At 46.3% G+C, this 13,795-nt stretch overlaps 1 protein-coding gene across 2 annotated transcripts in view; it reads right to left on the reverse strand.

Moving 5' to 3' along the window:
* The window catches only part of Kctd10 (potassium channel tetramerization domain containing 10), a 32,760-nt gene that overhangs the window by 14,730 nt on the left and 4,235 nt on the right, over positions 1 to 13,795 (reverse strand). For both annotated transcript variants that reach the window (XM_048342790.1, XM_048342789.1), the window contains exon 2: positions 6,777 to 6,990. In XM_048342790.1, coding sequence (XP_048198747.1) covers positions 6,777 to 6,990 — 214 coding nt within the window. The remainder of the gene's footprint in view (positions 1 to 6,776; positions 6,991 to 13,795) is intronic.

A 13,795-nucleotide genomic window follows, 5' to 3' on the forward strand; every position in this document is an offset into this window, starting at 1 on the left:
CTACCCAGGAGGCTGAGATCTGAGGATCACAGTTTGAGGCCAAGTCCAAGACAGTAAGCCTCTGAGAGAGTCAATAGCCAGTTAACTAGCATATATGCTGGGCTGGAGGCTTGTTACGAGTACCAGCTGTCAGTGAAAAAAAAAAAACAAAACGTAGTGAGATCTGTGGCCCTGAGTTCAAGCCCTGGTAAGAGAGACAGAGAGACACAAACACACATGCACACATGCACACACACAGGGCAGGGGGAGATATCAGATTGGGAAAATGTATCTGTAACCCAGAACCACAAAGAAATAGGATCCAGACTGCACTTCTGCAAAGCAAGAAGCAAAAGAAATGTGTAAACAAGATGCCACCAGGAAGTTTAAAAATGAGACTCAAACAAACTCTTAAAAAGATGCATATTAGAAATTAGGGAGCAAGACATAAAGCCAGGGAGTACGTCTCATTTTTTTTATTGTCTCATTTTTTTGTTATTGCTGCTTTGAAAGTTTTTTTTTCTTGCTGCTTGTTCTGTTTATTGCCAGTCCTGGGACTTGAACTCAGGGCCTGAGCACTGTCCCTGGCTTTTTTTTTAATAGGTTGCATGTTTTCCATCTTTTTTTTTTATTAATTAAACAAAAAATTTTGACAAGGTGTTGTGCACAAGGGGTACAGTTACATAGTAGGGCAGTGTGTACATTTCTTGTGATATCTTACACCCTGTTTTTCTTTCCCATCCCTAGGTCAGGTAGACATATATACAATACACAGTGTACCAAGAAGATATAGAGTAGCCACGTGGCCTATGCCAAAGAAAATTCGCCTAGGGCTTTAAATGTAATGTCGAAAGTAGACAATATGTCAACAATAGTCTTATATGAACGTACATACATAGCTTTTGACCTATTGTGATCCACTGAGGTCTATTTTTGACCTTTATATGTTGAGTAGTTGTTTAGTTTTAGTTACATAATGTAGGATCGCTGCCAACCTGTGGGATATACCATTTGACAAGAAGTTTTTGGTTTCACAGACCTGGTCTCTACTGTCTCCCCCTTCCCCCTCCTTAACAGTCATCTATCAAGGAGATCATGCCCCTTTGTTTTCTGTGTTCTAGGCTTGTCTCGCTCAACATTATTTGTTCAAGTTCTGACCATTTCCCTGCAAATAACAATATTTCACCATTTCTAATCGCTATGTAGTATTCCATTGTATATAGGTACCATATTTTTTGGATCCATTCATCTGTGGAGGGGCATCTGGGTTGTTTCCATATTTTGGCTATTGTGAATTGTGCCACGATAAACATGGAAGTACAAATGTCTTTTTGATATCTTGGGGTTTGCTGTTTAGGATAGATGCCTAGGAGTGGTACGGCTGGGTCATAGGGTAGGTCTATGTTGAGTTTTTTGAGAAACCTCCATACTGTTCTCCAAAGTGGTTGTATTAATTTGCACTCCCACCAACAATGGAGAAGGGTTCCTCTTTGCCCGCACCCCCTCCAGCATTTGTTGTTGCCTGAGTTCAGAGTATAGGCCATTCTAACTGGGGTGAGGTGGTATCTCAGGGTTGTTTTTATTTGCATTTCCTTTACTGCCAGGGATGTTGAACATTTCCTCATATGTTTCTTTGCCATTTTTATCTCTTCTCTTGTGAAGTCTCTCTTTAGCTCCTTTGCCCATTTCCTAATTGGTTTATTGGGCTTGGAGGGGCTTGGTTTTTTGAGTTCTCTGTAGATGAGATATTAGGCCTTTGTCTGTTGCTGTGCTGGTAAGTATCCTTTCCCATATGGTTGGCTGTCTTTCTAGTGTGGTGGCTATGTCCTTAGCTGTGCAGAAACTTTTTATTTTGTATTAGTCCCATTTGTTGAGTCTCTCCCCTAACTGTTGTTGTGCCCCTGGGACTCTCTCTATTCAGGAAGTTCCTTCCTGTGCCTATAAGTTCTAGCGTCTTTCCTACTCTGTCCTTCAGTAGTTTCAAGGATTCAGGTCTGATGTTGAGGTCCTTGATCCATTTTGAGTTGATCTTGGTGCATGGTGATAGGCTAGGGTCCACTTTGAGTTTTCTGCATATGGCTGCCCAGTTCTCCCAGCACCAGTAGTTGAAGAGGCTCTGTTTTTTCCATTGTATGTCTTTAGTTCCTTTGTCGAATATCAGCTGACTGTAAGAGTGCAGTTTTATTTCTGGATCTTCAATTCTAATCCATTGGTCTTCAGGTCTGTTTTTATACCAATACCAGGCTGTTTTTGTTATGATGGCTCTATAGTAGAGCTTGAAGTCTGGTATTGTGATACCTCCTGCATTGCTTTTTTTGCTTTGGCTATTCTAGGTCTTTTGCTGTTCCATATGAATTATGGATTGCTTTCTCTATTTCAGTGAAGAATGTAGCTGGGATTTTGATGGGGACTGCATTGAATTTGTATAACAATTTGGGCAATATGGCCATTTTCACTATATTGATTCTGCCTACCCATGAGCATGGGAGGTCTTTCCATCTCCTTGTGTCTTCTTTGATTTCCCTTTTTAGATTTTTATAGTTCTCATTAAATAGGTCTGTCACATCTTTGGTTAGGTTGATCCCTAGGTACTTTATTCTTCTTTTGGCTACTGTAAAAGGAATTATTTCCATAATTTCCTTTTCTGCTTGTATATTTGTGGTGTTCAGAAAAGCTGCTGACTTTTGTGGATTGATTTTGTATCCTGCTACTTTGCCAAAATGGTTTATTAGGTGTAGGAGTTTGGGGACTGAGTTTTTTGGGTCATTCAGATATAAGATCATGTCATCTGTGAATAGGGATAGCTTGATTTCTTCCTTGCCTGGCCAAGGCTAGCACTCTACCATTTGAGCTAAAGCTCCACTTCCGGCTTTTTCTATATGTGTGGTGCTGAAGAATTGAACCTAGGGCTTTGTGTATACAAGGCAAGCACTCTACCACTAGGCCATTATTTTCAGCCCTGCTTTGACAGTTGTTGTTGTTTTTTTTTTTTTTTGGCCAGTCCTGGGCCTTGGACTCAGGGCCTGAGCACTGTCCCTGGCTTCTTCCTGCTCAAGGCTAGCACTCTGCCACTTGAGCCACAGCGCCGCCTCTGGCCGTTTTCTGTATATGTGGTGCTGGGGAATCGAACCTAGGGCCTCGTGTATCCGAGGCAGGCACTCTTGCCACTAGGCTATATCCCCAGCCCCTGCTTTGACAGTTTTAAGCAAGGATTTATTTTAGTATAGCAGACTAAAGGTAGGGAGAAATAGGGAGGAAAACGTTTCCTGCTCCCACAGGACACAGAACTTAGATTCTGGAGTACCAAAGGGTAACCACATAGCTAAAAGGTTTGACAGCACCCAATAATGGCAAAAGCCCAGACCACTGTGAGTATAAGCTGACATAACCAACAGGGACCAGGGGTGGGGCCGGGGGCTGGAAGATGCTATGCCCTGGTTGCCTGTTGGGAATAAACCAATGTAGCATTCGGGGGTGGGATGGGGCTGGAGGGAAAACCTTAATGCTGGGGCCCTGAGGTAGCAGGGTGGGACCTGTTCCTAAGTTTCCTCACGTAATAAAGTAAAATAGGGTCGTGTGTGTGTATGCGTGCATGTGTGCGCGCGTGTGGCCATGGTGTGGCAAAGGTTGGGAATGAGTGTCCTAGAGAGACTCACCTGGGTACAGGGAGAACATTTGGGAAGGTTATCATTCCTGAATAGGGACACTAGAAACTGTCTGGTCAGGAACCATGCATGGCTCCAACAGAGGCACTGTGCTTCTAGAATGGAATACTACCACAGGGAAATGTCTGAGATATTTATTCATGGTCCTAAGCACAAGCACCATGCTAAATAAGCAAAGAATGCACACAATATAGCACCATGTATGAAATGTTCAAAGACACAGCACCAGGACATGGTTCCGGGGCACATACAACTGTGGCAGACAATACCTAGAAAGGTCCACCCTGGGGGTCCAGAGCCTCAGCCACATGCTACACACCTGGAAAACTCTTGAGGCCCAGAGGTCCCAGCATACCTGACTCTCTGGGCTGAGACCTGGGGGCCAGTATCAAAGTCTTTGAGTGACAAGATTACTCATAACCCCCAAGTGAGACTAGGAGACGCTCCTGGAAGGGACAGAGGCAACAGGCAAGGTACAGGAGAGGACACGCTTTATGCTTTCTCTGAGTGACTTGAGGGGAATGTGCTTATCATAAAAACAGCGAGTCTGGGACTGGGAATATGGCCTAGTTGCAAGAGTGCTTGCCTCACATACATGAAGCCCTGGATTCGATTCCTCAGCACTGCATATATAGAAAAGGCCAGAGGTGGCGCTGTGGCTCAAGTGGCAGAATGCTAGCCTTGAGCAAAAAGAAGCCAGGGACAGTGCTCAGGCCGAGTCCAAGGCCCAGGACTGGGGGGTGGGGGGGGGGGAGAGAGCAAGTTTGCTTTGCTCTAGCTTGTGTACTCTCTAATTCTGAAAGCATTATCCAGCAACCTGAAACCATGCAAGAGGGAGATGCAGTATATCAAGCTACAGGAAAAAAACTCCAAGCCAGTGATGAAGAGAATCCTAATTCTTATTTCAAACCGTGTGATACAAATCCATGGGACCAACCATGATGTTGACAATGGCTCAGGAACAAATTCTACTAAGATCTGACATTGGTGGCTCACGCCTATAATCCTAGCTGCTCAGGAGGCTGAGATCTGAGGATTGGGGTTCAAAGCCAACTCAGGCAGAAAGCCAGAAGTACAGGTATCAAGTGACAGAGTGCTAGTCGAGCAAAAAATGCTCAGTGATAGCGCCCAGGGCCTGAATTCAAGCCCCAGTCCTCGTGTGTGTGCGCACAGACACATACTTCTAGCACTATAAAAACCAGACATTTCTGGGGAGGAGCCAGGGAAGGCCTGCTCACTGCCACCGTATCTGCAGAGCAGCACGTGGATCCACAGTTCCTCCTCTGAAGGTCTCAGTGATATCCCTTTTCGAGCTGCCCCAGGTAGGAGGAGCAGGTCATCAACAGCCAAGAGCAGGGCCAAGTGCTTTCTAGTACTTTCATTCAACCTCCTAACTCTGCAAGGTTTTCCCATTCACCACTAAGAGAGGACAAAGAAGAAAACCGGGACTGACCCATCAGGCTGCCACACACTCAGGTGATGCAGCCCCAGTGCCCACAGACAGCTGAGAGGCAGCAAAACCTAGGGGCCAGCAGCTTCACACTTTCTAGCCCTATGGTGTAGCTCTGGACAAAGTATTTCTGAAGTCCAGCTCCTCAGCGGAATGGTAGTCCGCTTCCACCACATGTGGGGTTCCCAGAGGATTACATTAATGCCATACCATGGGCTGTTCAAATTGAGAAAGAAGGGGGGGGGGGGGGCTGGAGTTCAAGCGATGGGACACACATCACACACTCAGCATGTCAGTGGCCACACTGTTTTCCCAGAGACGGAGGTGCCAGTGGCACTGGGCAAAGGCCATAGTTTAGCAGGGATTTAGAACAGGCGTAGTCTTGCTGGTGTGCATGTGTACTCTTTGTCCAGCTCGGTGGACATCTGCTATGGTACTAGGCCACTGGGTGGGGGCTTTCTGGAAGAGGCCTCCACTTAGCCTTCAAAGCCACTCACCTGCTCTTCTGGACTGGGTAGGAAGAAAAACCCCAACAATCCCTGGATCTCAGATAATATCTGCTTCCTTCTGTGGCTGGAGGGCCATTGTCTTGATTTCCACAAATCCCCCTGGGTAGTGGGGTTACACTGCAAAGGGGAGTCTCCCACTCATAAAACACTCATCACGCTTAACCACTGCCTGACCAAAACCTGGGCACCAGGGAGCAGAGCCTCTGCCTGCAGTCCAGCCTGCTCCAGAACTCAGAGGGAAAATACCCTAACTCGCTGGCAGCCAAACTAGAGAGTGCAATGTGACCCTCCAGGCTTATGGCCCCAAGCTCTGGCATAAGTCAAAACTCACCACTCTCCCAAAGCTCCCTAGAGGGTGGGTCCCAAGCAATGGAGGGCCAAGGAATGAAGGAAAGGGATGTTTACACCTCCTAAGGCCTGCCATTAGCTCACCAGGTAAAGGTGGGGCCCCACCCTGCCCAGTGCTCTGTGATTGTTCCAGAAGGGTGCTTTAAACAACTGTTTGCCTTCTATGAACATGACTTTCCACAGGAAGAGTGTGTGTATGCATGTGTGTGCATGACACACAGAGGCACTGAATAGATGAGGTGGAACCACTGCACCCATTTCACCATACCAGAAAAATGTGACACTGAGCACTAAGCCACCTGGTTAAGACTACTGGTGACTAAGTAGGAAGCTGGGCTCAAATTCAGGCTTAGTAGTCTTTGTCAGGACCCCGTGCTAGGAGAGAAGCGAGAGAAGCACATGTCTCCCAAGGCCTGAGCATCACAAGTCAGGGAACTAAAAGGAGACTACTAGGGCAGCTAGACTCACCTCCATTTCAGAGAGGCAGGCCGAGGCCTGGAGGAAGGAAGCCTCTTCTCAAAGTCACATAGCAAATCAGCTAAGTCAACTTAGTGAAGACTCTAACGAGTCCCCATCCAACTAAGTCCCACCCATCATCAGGCCCAGACCCCAATGTTGCTTCTTTCCCAAGCACTCCCAGAGTAGATCTAGTCTCCCCAGGACTGGCAGGGCCTCCTTGTCTACTGAGAGGCCATCTGTATGTACAGCAGCCCCACTGGTGTTCACCCTCAGAGCTGACAAGCAGGTCCTGGGCATGCAGAGTGGTGGCAGGTGTGCACCCAGCACCCTGCCACAGCGGGCCATGGCGGCGGTAGGGCGACTTACCTTCACTGTCAGTGAGCACCTCCATGCGCCCACTGAACATGGCCTTGAGCATGGTGTCCTGCTTGGTGAGCGTCTGCATGGTGGTGTAGTACAGGGCTCCGCCCACGTTCAGCTTCACGTACTTGGAGCTGGGACTCGCACCCTTGAAGGAGGTGGTGCGGGTAGCAGCCGCTGGCACGGCTGAGCTCACCACGCTTTCTCCTGACATCTCTTCCTGCCAGGGGAGAAGATGGGGTCAGCACATGGAGCCTGCCTCCTTTCAGCCCTTCAGCCGGTGTCCTTTCAGTCAGTGGGCTCCATTTGGCCCCCAGGGGTTGTTTGTTCAGTCCCTGGTAATTAAAACTTAAAACTTTTGTTTCTCATGTTGATAACCCAGGAAAGCTCTGACATCAGAGTCCAGGAAACCATGTAAGCTAGGAGGACAACAACCCCGGTAGCCAGGGGAGCTAACCCCACTCAAGACAGTTTCGCCTCACCTAGAAAGGCACAAGTTAGCTGTGAACTCTTGTGCTGTAAGAACTTCCTTTCTGTCCAGTGCCAGAATAAACCACCTCCAACCCCCTACCCCCGCCACACACCATGAAAACTCAAGGCACCCTCTTTGCACTTAACTTCGGGTAAAATACACTTTTATAATGTTAAATGCGATCCAGCTCCCACTCCCAACATTTCCTACAGGTCAGTTTCTATGCACAAACAGAAACTCCTAGAAGTTCTCAAAAACAAGAAACTCCAAAACACAAGATCCTTTGGCAATCTGACAGCACTGCTACACAGAGCTGAGCACTGGTGACTCCTGTCTGTCATCCCAGCTACTCTGGAGGATGAGATCTGAGGATCACATTTTGAAGCCAACCAGCAGGAAAGTCTGTGAGACTCTTATCTCCAATTAACTACCAATAATCCAGAAGTGAAGCTATAAGTCAAGTGGTAGAGCGCTAGCCTTGAGCAAAAAAGCTCAAGGACAGTGCCCAGGCCTTGAGTTCAAACCCCAGGACCATCACAAAAGAAAGAAGGAAGGAGGGAGAAGGAGGGAAAGAGTGGGAGTGGAGGAGGGAGGGAGAGGGAGAGAAGAAAGAAACACAGAAATGTCTGAGCTAAGCAGGCATGGGAAAGAGACTGACACTTGCATACATACTCCCAAGAAATCGTTTTTTAGAATGAATGATTCTGTAAAGATCTAAAGCAGGAGATGTCTGGGGCCCAGCACTGAGAAAGAGAAAAGCATCCGATAGCCAAGGCTGAGCCTGGCCTTTCCCTAGAACAATTTTCCAGGACTTCACCATCAGACAAGGCCATGCTGGGGCTGTGTTGTCACGAGACAAAAACAAGACCATCCCACAATCGTGTCTGAACACATACCAGAAAACATGCACAGTGTTCAAAACACAAAGCCACACCCCTTCATCTGGCTAACGCAAGTCTCAGCAGCCTCTGCCAATGGTGGGTTTCGCCAGTCTCATCTTCCCACCTCTCAGAGGAATCGCCGAGATCCAGCCACAGAATTAGCCACCGTCAACAGCATCCAACATAGAGCAAAGACCCTTCTCCAAACCACCCCAAATCCTTTCCGAGGGGCTGTCCTGCCCTCCCTCCAGGCAACACAGAGACATACCCAGCAAAGCTGGTGTGCTGCAGGTGGTTTCTGGCTACAGGGCCGGCACTCATGGCACAAAACATTATTTTTGTATGTGGTTTTTCTGAGGGAAGGCTTCATTAGATGGCCCAGGCTGACCTCAAAAATCCTGGTCCTAAAAATCCTGGCCTAAAAGTGTTCCCAGTGTTGGATTTGAAGGTGTGTACCACCAACACCCAGCTAACATTTTTGTTTGGTTTCTTTTTTTGTGTTTTTTTTTTTTTTTTTTGCCAGTCCCGGGGCTTGAACTCAGGGCCTGAGCACTGTCCCCGGCTTATTTTTGCTCAAGGATAGTGCTCTACCACTTGAGCCACACTGTCTGCTTCCGGCCTTTTCTGTTTATGTGGTTCTGGGGAATCGAACCCAGGGCTTCATGCATGCTAGGCAAGCACTCTACCACTAGGCCATATTCCCAGCCCCCCAGCTACAGTTTTTGAACCATCCTGGAAAACAACTTTCATGCTTTTCTATCTTTTCCAGAATGATTTCCCACAGCAAAGGTGATACGTTTATAACTGGTAAGGCAAGAACGGCATTGCTAGTGGGGAAGGAGCTGACACAGTGATGACCTGAAACAGCAGAGAGTGCGCGGGAGCTCCATGGGCACATTCTAGTTGCATGTTCTGCTGGCCACACCTCCTGCCCTCTGGCCCCCAGGGTGGCCTGGAATCACCTGCATCTCAGGATCCCTTGCTGTGAGAGACGTGACTGCTCAAGTAAAAGCACCACAACAAGGCATGCTGGCCAAGGCCCCAGCGAAGCTGCCTCCGTTGTTTGGGGTGGCATCTGAGCAGACACCCTAGGTGAGTTTATGAAATGACAGAAATGGCTTACAGGAAGAGACTCAGAGGAAAAAAGTGATTGGGATTTTGGGGCTTTTTGTGTGTGCGGGGTGTGTTAAAGGAAATTTGTCCAAAAATGGAAATACCTTTCTAGCAACCTTTGCAGATCTAGATTTACACAATTTATATGTTAATGGGGAATGGCCCACCATCTTGTAAGGATTCATAAAACAGACCCCCCCCAAAAAAAGACTTCACATTAACTGCATGTACATATTCAGAGCTATCAACACCTATGTATAGACCACTGGCACAACACCAAGTGTATTTTAAGTGCACAGCTGGATGTGCGGTTGGCTCCAGTCAAGGCAGTGATGGCGGCTGACAGCTCTAGAAGCCCCCCCCCCTGCCCCCGCTTCATTTCTACCATGTGACTGGGAAATCCAAGAGATGCTAGAAGACATACTGTCATTTCCACTTTGGGGATGCAGACACCAGGACTCAGACAGGTGTAGTGGTGCACATCTGTAATTCCAATACCCAAGAGGCTGAGGCAGGAGGATTTTGAACTACATGGCCAGACTTTGTCTCAAAACAACAAAAGGTACCTTGGCCCTGAGAGTGCTAGTCACATCTCAAAGCCAGAAATGGAGTCACTGATGGGCTAGCCCAGAATCTGTCATGCTTGTCTATTTAGAACCATGATATGTAAGAAAAGTCCCAATTCTTTTTTTTTCTTTTTGGTAAGTCATGGGGCTTGAACTCAAGGCCTGAGCACTGCCCCTGAGCATTTTTTGCTCAAGGCTAGCTCTCTACTACTTGTAGCCACAGCTTGACTTCCAGTTTTCTGGTGGTTGATTGGAGATAAGAGTCTCACGAACATTCTCACTAGGGCTGGCTTCAAACTGTGATCCTGATCCTGAGATCTCAGTCTCCTCAGTAGCTAGGATTATAGGCATAAACAGCCCATCTCCTTCTTTTTTTTCTTTTCTCTTTTGGTACTGGGGATTGATCCCAGGGCGTTACATTTGCTAGGCTTTGCCACTGAGCTACAACCCAGCCCTCCATCTCCTTTCTTTAAAAAAAAAAAAAGAGAGAGCCAGCTGTACAGTATTACTTGTATTACTAGGATACTCAGGAAACTGAGATTTAAGGATCACAGTTTAAAGCCAGCCTGTGCAGAAATGTCTGAGACTTTTTTTCTTTTCTTTTCTTCTCTTTTTTTTTGCCGGTCCTGGGGCTTAGACTCAGAGCCTGAGCACTGTCCCTGGTCTTTTTCCTCAAGGCTAGCACTCTACCTCTTGAGCCACAGCACCACTTCCTGCTTTTTCTATTTATTTGGTGCTGAGGAATTGAACCCAGGGCTTCATGCACACTAGGCAAGCACCCTACCACTAAGCCACATTCCCAGCCTTCTGTGAGACTCTTATCTTCACTTAACCACTAAAAAGCCAGAAGTGGAGCTGTGACTTGAGTGGTAGAGCACTAGCCTAGAGCAGAAAAAGCTAAGGGACAGTCTGACTCTCAGACTTGTGTTTAAGCCCCCAAGCCCTGCTTGGGGGTGTGGGTGAAATACCTGAATCCATTCCCATCTCTCAACGGGGCAATGTCCTCCTGTCCCTGCTATGAGGGAGACCACAGCAAGTACTCAAGTTTAGCCCATGGCTCTGAATAAACACTGGGACAAGAAACACTGCAATTATTATTTGAAATACTCTCAAAATCTCCAATTAGCTTCTCTTTGGAGACTGTTTGCAGCCCTAATGACAGATTGAATTACTACAAGACAAAGTCAGAAGCCTTCCTAATCTAGCCTGTGACTCCAGATCAACCAACAAAAACCAAATACCAGGAGGGGCTCTTGGAGGGTGGGCAGTGGCTGTTCAAGTTCCTCAGCCCAGCCAGGCACTGGTGACTCACATCTGTGCTCCTAGCTACTAAGAAAGCTGAGAACTGAGGATCTAGGTTCAAAGTAAACCTGGGGGAAAAAGTCGATGAGACTCATATCTCCAATTAACTATCAAAAAGCCAGGAGTGACCAGACTTCAAGCTCTACTACAGGGCCATCATAACAAAAACAGCCTGGTATTGATATAAAAACAGATCTGAAGACCAATGGATTAGAATTGAAGATCCAGAAATAAAACCACAGTCAGCTGATATTCGACAAAGGAGCTAAAGACATAGAATGGAATAAACATAGCCTCTTCAACTACTGGTGCTGGGAGAACTGGGCAGCCATATGCAGAAAACTCAAAGTAGACCCAAGCCTATCACCATGCACCAACATCAACTCAAAATGGATCAAGGACCTCAACATCAGACCTGAAACCCTGAAACTACTGAAGGACAGAGTAGGAAAGACGCTAGAACTTATAGGCACAGGAAGGAACTTCCTGAATAGAGTCCCAGGGGCACAACAAATAGGGGAAAGACTCGACAAATTGGACTACTACAAATTAAAAAGTTTCTGCACAGCTAAAGACATAGCCACCAAAACAGAAAGACAGCCAACAATACGGGAAAGGATCTTTACCAGCACAGCAACAGACAAAGGCCTAATATCTCATCTACAGAGAACTCAAAAAACTAAGCCCCTCCAAGCCCAATAAACCAATTAGGAAATGGGCAAAGGAGCTAAAGAGAGACTTCACAAGAGAAGAGATAAAAATGGCAAAGAAACATATGAGGAAATGTTCAACATCCCTGGCAGTAAAGGAAATGCAAATAAAAACAACCCTGAGATACCACCTCACCCCAGTTAGAATGGCCTATACTCTGAACTCAGGCAACAACAAATGCTGGAGGGGGTGCGGGCAAAGAGGAACCCTTCTCCATTGTTGGTGGGAGTGCAAATTAGTACAACCACTTTGACAAACAGTATGGAGGTTTCTCAAAAAGCTCAACATAGACCTACCCTATGACCCAGCCGTACCACTCCTAGGCATCTATCCTAAACAGCAAACCCCAAGATATCAAAAAGACATTTGTACTTCCATGTTTATCGTGGCACAATTCACAATAGCCAAAATATGGAAACAACCCAGATGCCCCTCCACAGATGAATGGATCAAAAAAATATGGTACCTATATACAATGGAATACTACATAGCGATTAGAAATGGTGAAATATTGTTATTCGCAGGGAAATGGTCAGAACTTGAACAAATAATGTTGAGCGAGACAAGCCTAGAACACAGAAAACAAAGGGGCATGATCTCCCTGATATATGGCTGTTAAGAAAGGGAGACGGAGAGACAGTAGAGACCAAGTCTGTGAAACCCAAAATTGCTTGTCAAATAGTATTTCCCACAGGATTGGGGCAGCGACCCAACAGTATGTAACTAAAACCAAACAATTACTCAACAAATAAAGGTCAAAAATTGACCTCTCAGTGGAATACAATAGCTCAAAATCTATGTATGTACGTTCATATAAGACTACTGTCGACATATTGTCTAATATCGACATTGCATTTAAAGCCCTAGGCGAATTTTCTTGGGCGCAGCCACGTGGCTACCTTATATGTTCTTGATACATTGTATATTGTATATATGTCTATCTGACCTAGAGAAGGGAAAGAAAAACAGGGCGTAAGATATCACAAGAAATGTACACACTCCCCTACTATGTAACTGTACCCTTTTTGCACAACACCCTGTCAAAAAAATTTGTGTTCAATTAATAAATAAATTAAAAAAAAAAAAGCCAGGAGTTGAGGTGTGATCTTTACAAGGTAGATGTGCCAGCCTTGAGCACAAAAACCCAGAGAGAGAGTCCAGGCCCTGAGTTCAAACCTCAGGACTGGCCCAAAACAAGTCTCTCAGCCCAGTGACCCAAGGACAGTAAGCAGTGGACCTCTCGCTACTACTCTCTCCAGTGGCCCTCCTGTCCCCCAGAGATCTTGTTGCTCCCCCTTCCAAAGGTTTGATGCCATTGTTAATAAGGCTAGAAGGGAGGGGGGAAGCAGGAGAAAAAGTTAAGTCACTAATACTTAAGATATTGCTGTTGGATTCAATCAGCTTATTCCAGTAAGATGGGTAAACCAAGGCTCATCTCCTGCCTGACTGCCCTCAGCACTACTACTGTTGCTTCAAAACAGTAACTGTCAGGGCTGGGTAGAATGCTTTCCTAGCATGCATGAAGCCCTGGGTTTGATTCCTCAGCATCACATAAACAGAAAAGGCCGGAAGTGGATACTGTGGCTCAAGTGGTAGAGTACTAGCCTTGAGCAAAAAGGAAGCCAGGGATAGTGCTCAGGCCCTGAGTTCAAACCCCAGGACAGGCAAAAAAAAAAAAAAAAAAAAAGAACCAAACCAAACAAGCAAAACAAAAACTAGTAACAGTCTATCAGATCTGACAATGGAATCACTGGAGAAAAATTTTAAATGACTGATGTTGCCAACTGCCAGTGGCTTGAGCTTATATTTCTAGTCGGGAGAGAGATCTGGAGGATCATGGTTCTAAGTCAGCCCAAGCAGAAAAGTCTATTAAACTCTATCAAGCTCTGAGTAACCATAAAACAAACAAAAATCTGAAGGTATGGCTCAAGTAGTCAGGAGTCAGCCATAAAAAGCTATGACAAGGGCTAGGAATATGGC

Source organism: Perognathus longimembris, chromosome 3 (assembly GCF_023159225.1).
Source record: "Perognathus longimembris pacificus isolate PPM17 chromosome 3, ASM2315922v1, whole genome shotgun sequence".
NCBI classification, from domain to species: domain Eukaryota; kingdom Metazoa; phylum Chordata; class Mammalia; order Rodentia; family Heteromyidae; genus Perognathus; species Perognathus longimembris.